General features: G+C 37.3%; 1 protein-coding gene across 7 annotated transcripts in view; it reads left to right on the forward strand.

Annotated features, from left to right (window-relative positions):
• Positions 1-19,263, forward strand: part of LOC138706642 (serine/threonine-protein phosphatase 4 regulatory subunit 1-like) — a 439,770-nt gene that overhangs the window by 397,658 nt on the left and 22,849 nt on the right. For 6 of the 7 annotated variants that reach the window (XM_069836179.1, XM_069836180.1, XM_069836181.1 and 3 more), the window contains 3 exons: positions 8,259-8,429; positions 15,696-15,982; positions 18,214-18,724. In XM_069836179.1, the coding sequence (XP_069692280.1) occupies positions 8,259-8,429; positions 15,696-15,982; positions 18,214-18,724 (969 nt within the window). Of the gene's footprint in view, positions 1-4,200; positions 4,526-8,258; positions 8,430-15,695; positions 15,983-18,213; positions 18,725-19,263 lie in introns of those variants that run through there. The other variant, XM_069836185.1, reaches the window with a different exon arrangement.

Below are 19,263 nucleotides of genomic sequence, written 5' to 3' on the forward strand. Positions count from 1 at the left end.
CAACACCTGCAGGCACGTGTTAGGATTTGATCGATGGTTTCATAACATAGCAAGATGGTCACGTACCTCTAATAGCATTTATTGTGATCAGAGATAGGCAATGCTAGTTCCCACCGAGCTATGGCTTAGTTACCATGAAGTGCATGCCCATATCCCTAGCACTGACTTAAAATTTATAAGATGTGTACAATTTGTACTCTAGCTCACTTCCATTGCTCAAGATGTCTCCCCCATTTGCTACAATATATTGTTCACATCTTTTTATGAAATTGTTATTCATTTTTACAAAAACCCTCACTTTTCCATCTATGACTTGGTTCAGTTGCAGTAGCATTGATAAGCCTGGATTTTTCTTCAACACACTAGCCCACTATAAGTTTTGTAATAAACAGAAATGACAGTCACTTTTAAGTCTGAAAGTAAATAAATATCCAGCATATCTCTCTATCAACACCTAATGCTTCCACTACGAAAGATTTTCGTGAGTTGGGGAGAATTTGACATACAGACATCAATTTTTTACCATGAGTGATGAAATGGTATGTTGATTGGTTAAGAATTCACATCGATGTTTCCCCCCCCCCCCCCGGTAAAAATCGTAAATTTAAACTTATACATGGGATATGTGTATACTACGTAGTATTACCTCTGGCGTCTTGGTAATTTAAATGCCAGTCATACTATTATTACCACCAGCGTTAAAAGTACATTTTAGCCCTCTCGAACTTCCCTGATTTCAACCACCTCTCAAAAGAAAATGAAAATGCTAGGGCAGATCTGGGCGTTATAAACTCGATTGAGTCCATGCAGGCCATCTCTTAACTCCCCACTCTACCTTCCCCAGCTGAGACAGTAATGTTTTGGTGCAATGTGAGCAGACAGGAAGGTCAGTGACGAGTTATATCAGACTGGCATCATAGCTTTTACGAACTTTCGGGTTTTGCTGGTCGCCTAAAATCCACTGCTGACGCACAGAGACTTACTGTGCTTTTGTTTAGAAGGTAGTGTAAGCAAAAAAAGGACATGGGCGGGGGGTTTCTCCAACTCTTTCACTTCCCCTTTTATGCTCAGGGCTGTGCTAGGGCACTTGTCATCTTAGGAAGTACAACTCAAACAATTTTGCAAAAACAAACAGTGGTAGGTTTGTACAACTTAGGCTTTCCCGGCATTTGATGTGGAATAACTCTTCTCGGGTTCTCAGCCAGGTGAGTTGGAGATTTGCTTCCAAGCTTTCGACGGTTAGCTCTGTCCTGAAGAAGATGGCAGAGCTAGCCGTTGAAAGCTTGGAAGCTAATCTCCAATTCAGTAGTAGGTTTGTACATGAGCTCCCCCAGTGGCACGAACAATATCCAAAGAATACTCAATTTCAGTTCAGGTTCTCTACAGCAGTGGTATTCAATCTGGTACACTTACCCCCAGGGGTAGGGGTACACTGAGTTGTCTGAAGAGGTATACATCCCACCGAGTGTTGATATATTTTATTGATAATTATTGAAGTTTACGTATTTTTAATGTTTTTTTTTTTTTTTTTTTATTGCTCATATATTTTGGGGGTATGATAGCAAAAAAGATTGAATGCCACTGCTCTACAGCATATCTCCTGTGATAGCTGCTACTCTTTCTACAACGCAATCACGAAAGTTATTGAGGTCAGTCACTTTGGTGGAATACACAATGTTCTTGACATAGCTCCAAAGAAAAAATCTAATGTGAGAATAAGGAGGCTATGCTATTGTACTACCACGCCCAATTGAACGATTTGGGAAAGTGTTGTCCAATGTTCTATACAGAATGATGTACAGTGAGGCTTCCACCATCTTGTTGGAAGATTATGCTGAGTTATTTGTGTACAGTGTTTGGAAATGTATTCTTTTAGCATGTTTAGGTGCGAAGGTACTGTGACAGTAGGTTCAATGTAAAATAAAGGTCCAGTTATTATTATCCTGCATAAGAACATATACATTTAGTTAGGACTGTCTCGAATATGCTCCATGGTTACACTGGGATAGGGTTATTGGGAAGTTCCATATTCGGACATTTTGCTGGCTCACTTTCCCAGACAGACGAAAAGTTAAACATGACAAAAAATATTTGAGTTGAACCTCCCAATAAAAGCTATAAAAATTTCCCAGCTCCTTTGGTATTCTGTAATGACAATCAAGCAAGTTCGGGACGGCTGCTCTGTATATCTTTAGTTGCATTTCATTCCCTGATATTGTTTATGTAATTTTAAACTTTCTTTAGATAGGAAATAAAACCATCATATTTACGTCAAGTAAGAGAACAGTTTTATTGAAATGATTTTGTTTTTTCTTGTTCATGTCAGAATTCTCATTCTGCAACCATTAGGAACATTTATTTAACTTCTGCCTCAGGGATGGAATCACTTTATATTTCAAGATTAGCAGAAAAGCACGCATTAACAGATCATTTAATTATTAATTAAAGTGAAACATCGTCAAAACTTATAGAAGTGTGTAATTTGTAGGAAATACTTACTGAAGTAATGTAACGTCATTACCTTTGGATAATTCTTTTATCATAATAGAGGAGCACAGTAAATCTCCTTGACTCTTCCATATTATTTCTGTGTGTTTGTATATATGATATTGGTGATTGAGACTGTGGTTAATCATGGTATGTACATGTCCAGTCTGGCATTTGCCTTTGTGGCCATGGGATTTGAATGCGGGATCTTCTGAATGAGAGTCTCAAATGCTACATCTGAGCCGACTTGCTCGCTTAATATTTGTATTTATTCTGTGTATATAAAATGCTAGAAGCTATATATTGATAGCTTTGGTGAATATACTGTGCTCCAACCACAAGAAAGTCTCTGCCAGATGAGACGAAGGAGGGTAATGCTGTGAATGAATGTTGATGTCATAAGGTCACACACGTGGGTACTCTTATCTCTATTGGCTAGCTCTCATAGCACAAACCATAACATTGATACAGACATATTGATACTACCCTAGTTACAAAATTAGATCACAGTTAATCTCGTGGTCTTTTAATCTCTTCATACAGGAAATAACATATGCAGGAGAGCGCATGGTTTTTAAACTGGCGTTATAACGGTAATATTAATTATCTGCTTCGTTCCAATAGATGACGCAGTAGTAAGCACATTCCTTTCACAGTTGATTCCTGGTTGGAGAACAGTAGTACTGTGCTCCAACCACGAGAAAGTCTCTGCCGGATGAGATTAAGGGGAGTAATGCTGTGAATGAATGTTGATGTCATAAGATGTCATAAGGTCACACACGTGGGTACTCTTATCTCTATTGGCTCGCTGTCACGGCACAAACAATAACATTGATACACACATGTTTATACTACCCTAGTTACAAAATTAGATCACTGTTAATCTCCTGGTCTTTTAATCTCTCCATACAGGAAATAACAAATGCAGGAGAGCGCATGGTTTTTAAACTGACGTTATAACGATAATATTATATATATCTACTTCGCTCCAATAGATGACACAATAGTAAGCACATTCCTTTCACGGTTGATCTCCTGGTTGGAGAACAGTAGAGGTCACTTGTTATTACATTTAAAGAATTTCACTGTTACAAAAGTTTTACTTCGTGATTCTGTATTCTTACCACTTTCTCTTGCAAGATTATTGTTGTATCATTGCTTGCTTCAGCTGCTCAGAAAAGTTTTTCTTCGATCCCTCCCCCCTCCATTGTTGTTAATGAATTGACGCTTCAAAAGTTGAAGAATAGCACCCCATTACAACTGGCCAGGTAGAGAGCTCGAAACAAGATCCTTCAAATAACGACGAGAGATCCAACTTTCCAAACTTTTTTTTTTTTTTTTTAATTTACATGACCTACTATCTCATCACTAGAAGGATAATACATACTCACCTGAAGTATTGCAGCATGAAAACTGTTTTTCTGTGACATTGACTTGATAATTACTAGACTGATAATACATATTCGTCTCACAGTGTGTTGCAGTACGGGTGGAGTTCTTCTCCAATACTAGTTATTGATCTAGGTAGATAGCAACAGAACACTCCACAGGAATATTTGGAGATTGTATTGTGTGAGAGGCACCTTCTGTTGTTAGTGACATCGGTTTTACGAGATGATGACTAAGGCATCCAGTTGCTCCCATCAGAGTGGCTTTGATGTGTCGTTTTCATCATATCACAGCCAGCTTTGATGAGCGTAAAGGGATTGCCCAACTTTGTCCACAGCATCAGTATCAGTACCTTCTGCTGCTTTGGGAGAGAGAGCAATTGGAAGAAAAGTGTGAGAGTTTGTAGTGGTAACGAAGCACGTCGTCGTTGGACACTGAATACAGTGACATCCACAAGATGATTAGTGCAGTGTAGAAGCATATGAATACAAGGAACAGAACAGAACTTGGTGTTGATGTTTTCATAACAAATATTTCATCACTTGATAAACTAGAAACATGACTCATTCTTGTGATAATATTACTGCACACTTCAGTACAGCAGTCCAGAAAGAGAAGAAAGTATAGCAAAATGAGGAGGAAAGTGAAGGTAATTTGTAATATTTTTATTATAACGTTATTGCTTTCATTTATTTGATATTATGACAGTACTTGCTAAGTTCGTATCAGGGGTTACCATCTTTCGTAAAGATCAATATACAGTCGACTCTCGATAATTCACCGTAATTAACCCTCAACTGGTATCTATAGGTCAATATAGACCCATATGGATAGATATCGTAATGTACATTTAAAAAGCAATACCAGTTGAGGGTTAATGCACAAACCAGCGAAATATCGAAAATCGCGAATAATCCACAGATTTTTGTATTGTTATTTGTAGTCCAGTAAAAGTTAATGTGACAGATTCAATTACTACACTTCAAAACCAAGTGCAGACTGTGAAACCATGCAAAACCTTTCGAAACATTATAATATTATACAGTAGTACAGTGGGATAGAATCTTAAAACAAGAAACACAATTTACAAAATATCTTAACACACTAGTTTAACAAAAATGTCATCTTTTTTGTTTCTTAGAGCGTTGTTCATTTTTTCTGATTTAAGATCACAAATTTCTTATGAAGTTCAGAGTGTAAATCGAGTAAAAACGGAAATGAAGTTACTTCGCTCCCCTCCCCCCACCCAAAAAAAAAGGATCGCACACGAATTTTCGGAAGTCTGCTGTATATTATTTTTGGAAGGAGATTAAATTTGACTAGCATGAGCTATTGCTCTAGTTGTAATTCAGTCTCTCTCCAATGTATAATTGTATCACATCACGGAAAAGTAAAACATACATATATCTGAAAGAAAACTTTAAATTTAATGTTGATATAAAATTAGATAATTTATTTTTAGCAAGAGACTGATATTAGCTGTTGTATTTAATCTGAGTGTAAGTCTTCGTGAAGATGGAAAGTGATGTAAATGGTAATTTAGAATGTTCAATATATGATTGAATCAACTATACTCTGATGTATTTTAATCATTGTGTGTGTTTTTGTGGTAATACTTTCTTTTAACTTCTATATAAAATATTTCAGCAATCAATAACTTGAATTTGGACCTATTAAATTTGTGTGATTTTTGTAGTGAATGTGACTGACAAGCAAGTGACGCTATGAATTTTCTTCCAGTGTAATATTATATGTGCATATAGGTACTAATATATCAAGACCAGCTCCACAAGGCTGATCAGTAACATTTGCTGTGTGCTTAGGGTTGCCAGATAAATCATGAGTGAAAACAGGACAAATTTTTTAAAAAGTACACAAATTTTGTAGAGTTTATAATATATGTATATTCATTTCATTCAGTGTTAATGTCCGAGGGCAGGTCTTTCACTGCAAATTCAGTTTCCTCCAATCTTTCCTATTTTCTGCCTTCCTCTTTGTCTCCACGTATGAGCATATATCTTAATGTCTATCATCTGATATCTTCTTCTGCCCCAAAGTTTTCTCCTGTTCATCATTGCTTCCAGTGCATCCTTCAGTAGGCAGTTTTTCTTCTCAGCCAGTGACCCAGTCAATTCCTTTTCCTCTTCCTGCTCAATTTCAACATCGTTCTTTCTTCACCCACTCTTCCCAACACAGCTTCATTTCTTATTCTGTCCACTTCACACGTTCCATTCTTCTCCATATCCACATTTGAAATGCTTCTATTTGCTTCTCTTCACTTCGTCGTAATGTCCATGTTTCTGCCCCATATAATGCCACACTCCATACAAAGCACTTCACTAGCCTCTTCCTTAGTTCTTTTTCCAGAGGTCCGTAGAAAATGCTCCTTTTTCTATTAAAAAGCTTCTTTTGCCATTGCTATCCTCCTTTTGTCTTCCTGGCAGCAGCTCATGTTACTTATAGTATACCCAAGTATTAGAAACTGTCCACTTCCTCTACTGTCTCATTTAGAATTCTCAAGTTTACCTTCTTTATTTTTTTTCCTATGACCATGGACTTCGCCTTGTTTGCATTTATCTTCATTTCATACTGCTCACAGCTGTCATTTAACTCCAGTAGCACATCCCTTAGTATAATCTCCTTTTCTGCTAACAACGCCATATCAGGAAATCTTATGCAATTTATTCTTCTTCCTCTTACTGTCACTCCTCCCATATATGAGTGAAAAACAGGACATATTGTTTCAAAAAGGACACATTTATGTTTATGAATATTTGTTTATTTAGTCAATTGTCCGAACACAGGTCTGAACTTCACAAGTGATACCAACAAGGCACCACTTACGAGGCAACTAGGCCAGGAGATAATGGGGTAGGGTGGCCAGTTTATTTCCTGTGACATATATCGTCAAGTGAGGTGTACTGCCTGATAATAGATGTACATTTCAGCCAGAACCTCAATCAGAGGCAATATATATCTTTTAATGTCAATATTTGTATAGAGATGGTGGCTGGGTAGCTCAGTTGGTAGAGCAACTGGCTACGGATTAGAAGGTTCTGGTTCAATCCTGTGTGGTAGCAGAATTATTCTTGTTGCCAAAATTTCCAATACAGACCCGAGGTTCATTCAGCCGACAAAATTGAGTACCAGGTCTTTCTGAGAATAAAAGATGGTCAGAGTGCGGTGCTGATCACACCAACTTATTCTAGTGCTGAAGTTACGAAACCATGAAGGTCTACCTCCATGCTTCCCAAACCTCCATGGTGTTTACTTCTGTGTCATCTCTGTTATATACAGAGGCATGTGGTTTTACATATATAGCAATATCACTCATAAAGGGCACCCAATTAATCAGCAATACCAAAACAATGGCACTTTTGGCTGGGGCAAAAAAACAAGTTTAAATTTGCTGTGTTGCCACAGTGTGGGCTAAATTAGGAAATTCGCACGGACTTTGTGTAAAGTGAATATTCGAACCTAAAATTAGTGTATTATTTGTGTTGTGTGATATGTTTTAATAAAGAACATCTATATTTAGTTAAGATCAGATGATTGAGAAATAAGCTTCATATGGCTACAGTTTTAATAGCTGGCATCATAAATTATGACCGGGGGGGGGGGGGGGGGAGAGTCTCTTGTCAGGAACTAGCCTGGTCCCTTTGATGACAGTTAACAGGGATTTTTCTGTATAATTAGAAAAAAATATATATTTCTTGCCATATTTTTGCTGATATGAAAATAATTCTCTACACTTGGAAGAATAATTTTGTATGTTTCTAAATTTTCAAGGTAGGCCTATTAGCTTCTATACAAATTATATTCTAAAGTTTTTTTTTTAATATGTAGACTATATAATTAGATTCATTGTTATGCTTGGACTTTTATTTAAAATCAGATGATTGTTTGGTAACCCTATGCATACAGAAAACATCAAAGTTACTTTTCATTCTGCAGAACTAGAAATTTTGGTACCGTAAAATGGGGTGACCTGATGTGCTGGTGGGGGGGAGGGGAAACTTGATGCCTTTTGTAGGTTGACGTTTCGTTCCAAAACGTCAACCTACAAAACGTATCAAGTACCCCCAGCGTATCAAGTCAACCTATTTTACGGTATTTCTAAAAATAATTTACACAAAATACAGTTTCGTTTATTTTGTAATGGAAGATGACATGAAGAATGATAATGGTTAAAACATAAGTCTGATTAAAATGGTATGCAACATCCATTTAAGCACTTTTTTTTTTAATGCTTAACTATTGTAAATTATACAAAGGCAACTTGTGAAAATTGAATGAGCAAATATTGTTATTTAAGTGATGCTAATTACAATAATCCTGTGTGAATTTTGTTGGTATCTAAATTACAATTAATTGTCTTACAGTTAATGAGCAAGATGGCTCCTCTGATTGGTCGTAGTTCAACGGAGCGTCTCTTCCTTAATCGATTTGCTGCATTATGTACAGATCCAGTGTTTTATGTTCGTAAGGTGTGTGCAGCCAACTTTGGTGAATTCTGTGCCATTGTTGGAACAGAGTCTACTGAAAGTGTCCTTGTAAGTAAACTATTTATTATTATTATTATTATTATTATTATTATTATTATTATTATTTCCATAGCATGTGATTTGCACAAACTTGAAGTATGCCATGCTTATAACATTCCTTAGATATACAGATTTCTAGTTAAAGTTAAAGTTTTACAAAAATCACATAGATAATTATATTTAAATTCAGAATTGTGTATTTGTACAGTTCACAAGATAGCTGTTTAGTAATAATTCTATGGTGCTGCATTTCCTCGTAACTTTTCTTTTCCAGATAATTTTGACGTGTAATTTTATCGATGGTTAATACAGTCGAGCTTGCATACAACGAAAACTGATGTAACTATAAACCCTGTTGCAATGATGAATTTGTTTGATCCTGGCATACTTCCTTTATTTCCAATATTATGCTTTATCCATTATTACAACAATAATCAAATTTTGGAGAAAGTCCAATATAATGATAAAAACATAATAATTTTTTGTAATTTTGTTGACTAATCTTCGCATTCTGTGAACTCTACCTTAACCTTCTTCAAGGGCACATGACCCTTATTGGCCTTTGTAGTTCCTGCCTCTGGTGCCTTTCACATTTGAGTGTTGCATGTTAATGGTGGCAGGTGTAACGACAAAATTAGCGCATTTAGTGATATAGATATGGGACTGACGTGGCAGAAAAGTATAGGTTTGCGCAATAAACACTCGCGACATTCATAAAGAAAAGCAAGAAAATGGAGGACAGTGTCATAAGTGGTAAAATTAGTGCTGAACATAAGTGTTTAAAAACTGTGGCAGTAGAAGACGTTGACATTGCTATCTTGAAGTGTTTGATGTCTCTAGTATTCCACGAGACCAACTGATTGTGCTCAAAGCAATAAGAAAACATTCATTGCTGACAACCTTAAATCTGAAGACAGAGTACAATTATTGATTTCTTTTAAAAAACATGCCTAAATGTTAACTGAATTTGTACGTCAAGTAAGATAATCAAATAGTGAGTAAATGCTATTTCATAATATATAAGGTTGTTTTATACAGACTTCCATAATGTTCACATAAATGGGTGAAATCGTATAACCCCTCAGTGCAACAACCCTGATATAATGACACAGTTTTCCCAATCTCCAGAAAATGGTTGTATCGAGATTCGAGTGTAGTAATATATTAATGAAATGAGCAACGGAACTGCATCAGTGGGTTATTCAGAATGAGCATGGAGTGTACTTTCCTTACTATTGGAAACAAAATAAATATAGCATTTAAATTCGAAATTTTATGTCACTAACCAAAGTGGCTGAAGTAGAGAGAGTGTTATTTTATTTATTTTATGTCGCTTTAACTTAACAAATCATATTGCGACAATATATAAATAATTATTACAGTTTACATAGTGTTACTGTTTTACAGTTAATTTAAATATATCTGTATATGTTGGTTAATTAAAAAAATTAAGTCTGAGCTAAATGATGGATTATTTAGAGCTGTTGGTACATGGAATTCATCTCATTGGAGTTAATATAATGGACATTCAGAAATTATGCGACGTACAGAGATTCTAGTATGGCAATTGGTACATGTTGAAAGAAGAGTTCTGTCTAGTAGATACGAATGTGTTATTTTGGTGTGGTCAACTTGTAATCTGGTGATTATAACTTGATCTTGACGTTTAAAGTTCTGTATTGGAGTTTCATTTTGGAATGTTGTACGAGGGGTCGTCATAAAGTTTTAATTATCACCTCGAAAAAATGAAACTGCGATCATGAAACTTGGTGATTGTGTTAGTCCTTTTCTACATATTCACCCTTCAATGTGACACATTTTTCCCAACGATGGATGACTTGATGGAGGCCTTGGTTGTAGAAGTCTGCATTTTGGCTGTTCAGGAAACGTTCCACCTCAATCACCTCGTCGTCATTCTGGAAATACCTGCCACGCAATGGTTTCTTCATCCGAGGAAAGAGGAAGAAGTCACTGGGTACCATATCAGGAGAATATGGGGGGTGGGGGGAGTGGAAACACGTGGATTCACCATCGCCGAAAAAGGCGAAGACCCAACCATCATCGGGCAAGGTGATGCTGAGTGTTTTTTGGGACATCCAAGGTGTGGTGCTGACAGATTATGCTCAGAAGGGGCAAACCATCACAGGAGCATACTACCGAAATCTATCAAGACGAAGCGTCACAGGAAGCTGTCCAAGGGGGTCCTTTTGCTTCATGACAATGCCCCAGCTCATTCTGCACATGACACAGTCACACATGCTGCTTCTTTAGGCTATTAAATTTTGCCTCGCCCCCCCCCCCCCCCCCCCGTATTCTCCTGATATGGCACCCAGTGGCTTCTTCCTCTTTCCTCGGATGAAGTTGAGTGGCAGACATTTCCAGAATGACGACGAGGTGATTTTTGAGGTGGAACGTTTCCTGAACAGCCAAAATGCAGACTTCTACAACCAAGGCCTCCGTCAAGTCACCCATCGTTGGGAAAAATGTTTCGCGTTGAAGGGTGAATATGTAAAAAAGGGCTAACACCATCACCAAGTTTCATGGTCGCAGCTTCATTTTTTCGAGGTGATAATTAAAACTTTATGACTTCGTGAAGTTTGATTATGACTTTTACCTTGATGTCTGTCAATGGTTATGCAGTTTATTAAGTACAGCAGTGGCTTTTATTATGGAGGAGGGACCCGAAGACTTCTGCCACAGCCCAAAGCTTATTGTGCTTACCACTCCTGTTTCTGTGAAAGACTGTTATTACCAAATGGTTGTGTTCTTATATGTACAGCAAGCAGCACTGTGAACTTAACCCAGGCTATAGTAAAGATGGTAATGGGGTGAATAAATGATGGCGAAATGAGTCCGAGGTCCAATGCCGAATGTTGCCCAGCAATTCTACTTTAATTGCTTGAGGGAAAACCTCGGAAAATAACCGAACCAGGATTTTAGCCTGAACCCACTCGTTTCAAAGTCAGACATACTAACTGCTACACCAGTGATAGGTTTGCTCTCTTAAAGCTTCTGTACTCTCTTTGAACTAGGAATTTCCTCTGAACTAGTTGTAACAGTAATACCGTCGTGACTTGGACCCAAGGGTCGGTTAGAGCAGGATGCAGCACAGACAGGTGAGAGTGGGATTTGAGTCTGAGAGGCTATAAGAGATGCATAGCTGTTAGGCAGTTGAGACAGGAACGAATCAATCTAGGGTCGAAATCTATGTGTAGTGGTATGATGATGTGTGAATATAAAAAAAAATCCTGATTTTTGCATTAGAATTGCGTAGTGTAGTGTTTGTCTATCAATATTCCTGACATTGTATCAAACACACATTATTTTTGAAGCCTACTTTTGGTGTTCAGTGCTTTAGCTTGGACAGTTTTAATAGAACTTTCCTTGGAATTACCTGTGTGAACCAATTGAAGATGTAGTAGAACTCCACTTATCCAGACTAATTGGGGGTCGGGCCGATCTGAATAATTGGATATAGCCCAGGAATTATACATTATTTTTGGAGCCTACTTTTGGTGTTCAATGCTTTAGCTTGGATAGTTTTAATAGAACTTTCCTTTGAATTACCGTACCTGTGTGAGCCAATTGAAGGTATAGTAGAACTCCAATTATCCAGACTAATTGGGGATCGGGCCGATCTGAATAATTGGCTATAGCCCAGGAATAATTAAGAAAAAACTGTCTGACAAAGTAAAAACTCAATTTTTATTGATAAAAACTAAGCAAACTAGGTGTGTGTACTGTACTACAGCACATTCAACTTAAGACGCAACCCAGGCACTGGGAGACGGGCAGTAATCTCAATTGGATAACACCCAGCGGCATTGTGCAGTAATTGACCTGCTAAGGGGCCCAGCATGCATTCTTTCTACCTGTATTTAGTGTTACTTTTTCTTCTGTAAAATCAATTGAATGGTGTTCATTTCCTTACCTTAAGACATAAGATCCAATTCCTGCCTTGAAATGCTGGAGATCATGGTCTGAATATTTTTATAGAGACCAACCTATTGCTCACCCGCCTGCTGTGACAAGAGTTGTCTTAAGTTGAAGGCTCTGTATTAAAATTGTACGTTAAAGTAAATAAACTTGGCCAACTAGGGCACGTGAAGGTCAATGACCCGTGCTCTCACTGCTATTATCACGATTTACTGTACAGTATTAATTTTTTTATTTGCCCCCAAATTGATCTGGATGATTGGGGTCCAGATAATTGGAGTTCTACTGTATTTGTTAAATTTTCACCTAACCGTTTTGCGTATTTATGGGTTGTGCATTATTTTTCATTTTTCAGTTTTTCTTCAGTTCTTCTGCTATCATCCTAATTTTGTGAATATTTTTATTGTTCACTGGCTGCAGTTTTCTTATTGTGTTTTAAGTAGCTTCGCAAATGATCATCTGCTTTATTATATATTTCTATTGTGAAATTAAGTTGGTTCAGTTTGTTTCCTCTTCTACTATCATGTCGTCCGCTGTGGTTTAGTGGGTGTTGTACTAGCTGTTAGATCCGAGGTCCTTGAGTTCGAACCTGGTCGAGGGCATAGGATGAAAGTCCAGCAAAATGCTTTACATCGCTTCTTCTAGGTAGGAAATAAAATCTATGAGTTCCGTATCATACATTTATGGCACGAATAAGAACTCTGTTCCTGATTTATGACTACAGGAAAATTTGTCGGCCATTTCCCATCCAAGATGCCGATCCAGACAATTTATGACAGCTGTATTGCTTCACCAGCATTGTGAATTCTCCATGGTAGTTACGTCGTTTTATGATTTGATTTAATTTATTGTGTGGTGTAGTTAATTTTTATCGTGGTTATATATATACTTTTATGCCCTTAGTAGTAGATTGCTTCAGTTCCTTCTCCGTAAAATGCATGTAGTAGCTTAGGCTTTTGAAAGTAGTTGAAATGTTTTTGTACAGACCCAGAAACAAAATTTGGGCCACCTGAATTTTCCAAGTTCCAATTATAACGTACTGCACATGCTCGGTGCAAATTTTTGTTTCTGGGTCTGTACATTGTCATTACTATATCTCGGAGTTTTTAGATTGCAAAAAGCGTGACTTGAGGCACCTAAAATAGTTTACAAAAACATTAAAATGGGCTCTAAAATACTATTTTAGTCATAAAAAATACATAGGTGTAAGTGTTGCAATATTTTAATATATTTGTTAATATATTGGAAAGCAAGAAGGAAAATGGTGAGCCTACCAAGATCCGGGTCATTGGAAATCATTAACAACATGAAAAGCATAAATCAAATATTAAATAATTTTGAAGACTTGTAACATCTTTATTTATGGTCTCTGGAATTAACTTTCCATTAATTGACACTGTATTTTAATTTTCATTTCTTTCTTGATAGCAGTTGTTAAAATTTTCCAACTCCTTTCTTCCCTTTTAATAGTTGGCATTTGCAGTACATAATTATTTGTTCTAAATTTTAAGGACTTAAACTTTGCTATTTATCTGAAAGAATCATCTTGTATGCTGAATAAGGTATCTCTACATACACTTAGGCCTAAGTGATGAATTTAAACTAAAATTAAAGTACATTTGGTTACGTTTATTTCCTCTGATAAGTTTACATCCTTGTAACATCTGATATTCTACATAGATTCTAGGATTCTCCCCTCCCCAGCACACTATTATTCCATTTATCTATTTAACTTCTTCACCGTTCCTCTTGTACTTTTAAGTTTCGTTTCTGCTTCCTTAATCAGAGAAATCTGTTCTGGAAGGGATTTTCCATCCGAGAAATGAAAAATTAGAAAGTATATAAATGGTATCCCTCTTCAGACATGCTGCCTATCTGCTGGCAATTCATTCACTACACTAGCTACTTCTTTCAAATGTTTTGGTATGTTCGGGTATCCCACCAGGTGCCTATTGATTATGGGGGAAGACTGAAGGAAGGATTATTCTAGATCATACCTGCACAAACAGCGCTCAGTGAGCACGTGCGCTCCTTTGGAGCGGGAGAGCCGTGTTTAGCGCTCACCGAAACGAAGAGGAAGATACGTCAGAATATTAACTTGCTATAGGTCGAGGAGAGGGAAACGACCACTCAGTTATCTAGTGGAGTGCAGTGTGTAGGCCTATTCTCAGTAACTGTTTCACGTTGCTTACCTACTGCTACAGTACAGTATGGAGGAATCTAAAAGACAGAACATAACATTTAACGATTTACAACTCGAACTTATTGATCTTCAATGTGACTTAAGGCTAAAGATTCATTTGAATAATACTACTAGCTTGGTTGAGTTTTACAAGATTAAACATTTAAACATTAGCAATAATATCCACGACTACACAGGCTGACTGTGAAAATGATTGCTATGTTTGGCTCAATATTTATATTTGTGAGCAACTGTTTTCTATAATCAACTTTAATAAAGGCATACATCGAACTTTTGTAACTGATGTTTCATTACGATCAGTAGGCTACTATTCCTTTCAGTTGCCAACAACATAAAACCTTGTTTTGATGTAGGCTACTGATAAATAAAAATATAACAAAATGATATTGTACATTTAAGTAGCTATAGAATTTCTATTATTTCTGTAAAATAAATATTTCTTTATTAATTAATAATAGTCAAAGATAGTTTTGCAAACACTGAACGGGAATTCATTTCATAAAGACTCGTACACTAATACTTCCTTTTGTGTATATTCTGTACGAGATCACCGCCTTCTTCCAGTCGACCTTTATACAGAGCGCAGCTAATATCTGCATTCTGCTCATGAGCTGTGAGCCGGCTCGGAGAGCGCAAACCTTGTGCAGGTCTGTTCTAGATGGAGATTTACAAACTAACTTTCTTCACATACCATCTACCTGCATGGACAGATCTGAATACAAGGACAGTGACCTCTGTTTATGGTCGAAGGAAATAACCTGTTCTCCTCACCAACATCCTTGCAGGATGTAATGTTACTAGTGTTCAAGCTTTTTTCTCATGGTAGTCAACTGAAGTTCATTAAATTGTACTTTATTTGGAGTGATTTTAGATTCCAAAAAAAAAAAAATGGTTAAAATAGGTATTTTCAAAAAGGCACAAGAAACTTACTGTAGTACTGATTTCTATTTGACACTTGTAAATACATTGTTGGTTTTTGCTACTTCACAAAAAAAAAAAAAAGTATTTAAATCCGAAGTGTACTCATTACATGTATGCCTCAGAATATATATTTGATATGAAGGGGATATTGTGCAACTAAAGTAAGTTCTGATTGAACATTTCGAATTAGTCAAGCAAGTACCATTGTGTTGCAGCTCCCTCGGTTTGTGGACCTATGTGAAGATGAAATCTGGGGAGTACGCAAGGCATGTGCAGAAGTGTTCATGTCTGTGTCATGTGCCTGCACGCTGCAGACCAGGAAGCAGAGCCTAGCACCCGTATTTGCCAATCTGCTGGTGGATCAGTCACGCTGGGTGCGCATGTCTGCCTTTCAGACCCTTGGCCCCTTCATCTCCACATTCGCTGATCCCAGCATCACCGGCTTGTCGTACAATCAAGCTGGGGAACTCGTCGTGCTCAGTCCAGAGGGGTTCGAATTCAGGTGCGAGAATTTTAATATGACAGTGGCAAGATTCACAGTCCTTTCTGATCGAAAGTTGTTAAATTAATAATAGTAATGGTGATGGTGGTTGTGTTCAGTAGTACAGTGAAACTTCTCAGTAGTGGACACTGCCTGGGAATTAAAAAAGTCTACTATTAGGAAAATAGCATAAATGAGACATGCCACATTTAATTTATTTTGAATTTCTTGGTAATTACTAGGGCTGGGAATTGATGAAATATCTTTTTTTCTGAGACATCACAGACAATGCAGAATGTAATAGAAACTAGTTTCACTTAAACACGAACTAATATAGCCTGCTTTTATTTTATTATTTTTATTTCTATTTATTTATTTTCTTGGCTTTTTTTTTAGTCTTTGTCTATTTTTCATTATCTTTGGAAATAATCTACTTTTTGCCCCTTTCTGCTTATGAACTGACATTTTTTTACAGTGTAGTCACAGTCTGTATTCGAGAACCTACTGCAGATTGCTTACGAAATTCGATTGCATCGCTCAAGAATTTTCCTTATGGTTGCGTCAGTCTTGACTCTTGACCACGTGTGTTAGTGCTTCCCCCTATTAACGCAACAGAACAAATACTGCAGCTGCAGTGCCCACAGTCAGCATATTGTATGCCACAAGTGAAGACTTAAAAAATGTCGCAAGTGAAACAAAACATATAAAGTTTTTTGCGACAGTTTGACTGAGTTTGGTGACATGCATTTTCCACAGATGGAAGTATACTATTTTCTTCGTATTCTACTATTAAAATCATGGTCTCCGAAATCAACTTCCGAGTCCTAGTAATTACAATTACTTTGAAAACAGCATTTTTATACAGTAGTGTACTTACATAAAAAAAATCCTGCACGTATCACGGATACACTAGCACATAGAATACATCACCCAGTTTCGAAAATGAAATTGCAGTTTGAGCACAGCCCATTGCAGAAGATGCGACAAGCACGAAAATTTTTGCCATCATGGAGAAATAAAATACTTTGCATTAATTGCCACAACACCAATCGCTCTTTGATTGCTGGTTCATTACATCGTAATTTCAATTATGAAATCTACGAAGAAGTTGGCTGTTTTTCAACTGATGGTTCCTCATGATGAGTGGATATCATTATACTTTATCACTAGAAAGATTTGGGCTTAATTCTTGACCCCTCAGTACACTTCGAACTGAATGTACAGCAGCCCAGTGATGTATGCTTTGAGAAGCAACACATTTATGAGACTTGCGGTCAACATTTGGGTACCCAATACAATATCGCCATCTGGAAGGTTACTGGTCTTATGTTTGAAGCACAAGCATGTGTTTCTAGAGAAACTCTTGAGATTCTTAAAAAACTTTGATTTCTTTGTTATGACTGTTAGTGCTAATATATCATAAACTGTGGTAATATCAATCATCAACAAAGTTCTTAGTGGCATTATCTCCATTGTTTATTTTTCACTGTAGTAGCAACATACCAACGGGATATAGGATTTGCTATTATCTGATGTAGGTTTCAGAACATCTTCTGCGTATACGAGGCATTGCTATACATCATCAGTTTTGAATTCCTTGTTGGCTGTAATTAGTTGTGTGTGGTTTTTTGTGTTTTTTTTCCGCGGGAAAAACTATGAATGTCAGTTTTCTTAAGGTTGATGTCATTATCTAATTCTATGGATCACTACGAAATTTAATGTTGTTCTTATGAAAAATGTAAAAAGGAGAATTATAACCACGAATACAGTAATCCTTTCCTTTATTTTCTACAGAAACAGCACTACATCTTGCAGTTATAGACTCTGATCATTATGTAATCCTTAGCAGAAATGTGACATTAATCGTTTTTCCCGTGAACTCTTCATATATATCCCATAACTCCTCGTATTTATTTCTGTTAATGACATACTTTTCTCAAAATTATATTTTTTGATATTGTTTTTAACAAGAGGCCATTCTTCTGGGACCCCTATTAGGGGCAATTATATTATATGTATTTACAATAAAATTATTATAGTATGTAATTATAATGTATAATGATACCTTAAGAAAATGCAATTGGGAAGGGGAGGAGGAAATTATTCCTGACTGTGGTAAGCTGTATGTGAGGGGAGTGAGGTATGATTGTCACAGTCGAAAGAAAATCCCTACAATTCACATACTGGTGATAAAAGGCTTTAAGAAAGTATGTGTGTTCGGTATTGCAAGGTTGATTTCTCTTTGTTGACAGGTTGACAACGAGTCAAGTGAGTGATAATGAAATAGCCAGGTACTTTGCGGAATCAAAATGTAGTACAAGCAATCTAATCAGAAACGGCACTAATAGAGAAGGCTCAAGTGAGATGCAGGCCAGTAGTGAATCTTCTGTGATACATTCGGTGTGTGATACAGCGCCCTGCTGCAGTGCGAGTGCAGGGGTGCAGGAGAGGACAGTGGGTCAGGGGGAGGAGGAGCAGACCAGTGACTCGAAGCTGCAGACGCTCGACGGGGCGGAGAGCCAGCAGCTGCGGGTGAGAGAGTCGCAGGGCCAGGTCCACATACACGTGGAGAGCAATGCTCCGAGCAGTGCGGAGAGTTTCAACACATTCCAGTATTGGCGCGTTCCCATCCCTGAATTGCAGTTGGACATCAGCTTGGCAGAGACGGGGAAACCGACGGCAGTGCACGTCAAGGCCAAGGTCATGGACGAAACCACGCAGCGGACGTACGCATCCGAGCTCAGTGTCGATATGGACATAAATGTGAGTACCATTCTCAGTTCGAAAAATCTGTAATTCAGTGTAATTACGTGATGATTACTTTATGTCTATTTCTGTGCTTATTTTTATCGTGATTTCGGTGGATATTTCTTGGAAATATGAAATTTGAAGGTTCGAGTGAATATTTCGTGAAAACATAATTCAGGAAGTGGTGACCAAGTGGTGCTCTTTGTGCAAGAGCACTCGTTGCTGCATGTGTGCTGTATGCGAGAATAGACTATCTCCTTGCAACGCCAGTGTTGCTCTCTTTTGTTCGTGAGTGCACACATTGCTTCATAAGAGCATCTGAGTTGGTCACCACTGAGTTAGGATATTACGTACAACAATTCAGGTAATTTTAATTGTTACAAATTTCGTGAACATTAAGTAATATAAAGAGAATTTTTTCTTGAAAAGTAGCCTTAAGGCCCGTTCCCACTTAGCGGAATCGAATCGAAACGAAAAGTCTGCTGCCCCTCACACCTAGTGGAATCGAACCGAACAGTACTTTTGTATTTTGTGTTTTGTCTTAGAAAAGAGAA

Source organism: Periplaneta americana, chromosome 9, assembly GCF_040183065.1.
Source record: "Periplaneta americana isolate PAMFEO1 chromosome 9, P.americana_PAMFEO1_priV1, whole genome shotgun sequence".
In the NCBI taxonomy this organism is placed as follows: domain Eukaryota; kingdom Metazoa; phylum Arthropoda; class Insecta; order Blattodea; family Blattidae; genus Periplaneta; species Periplaneta americana.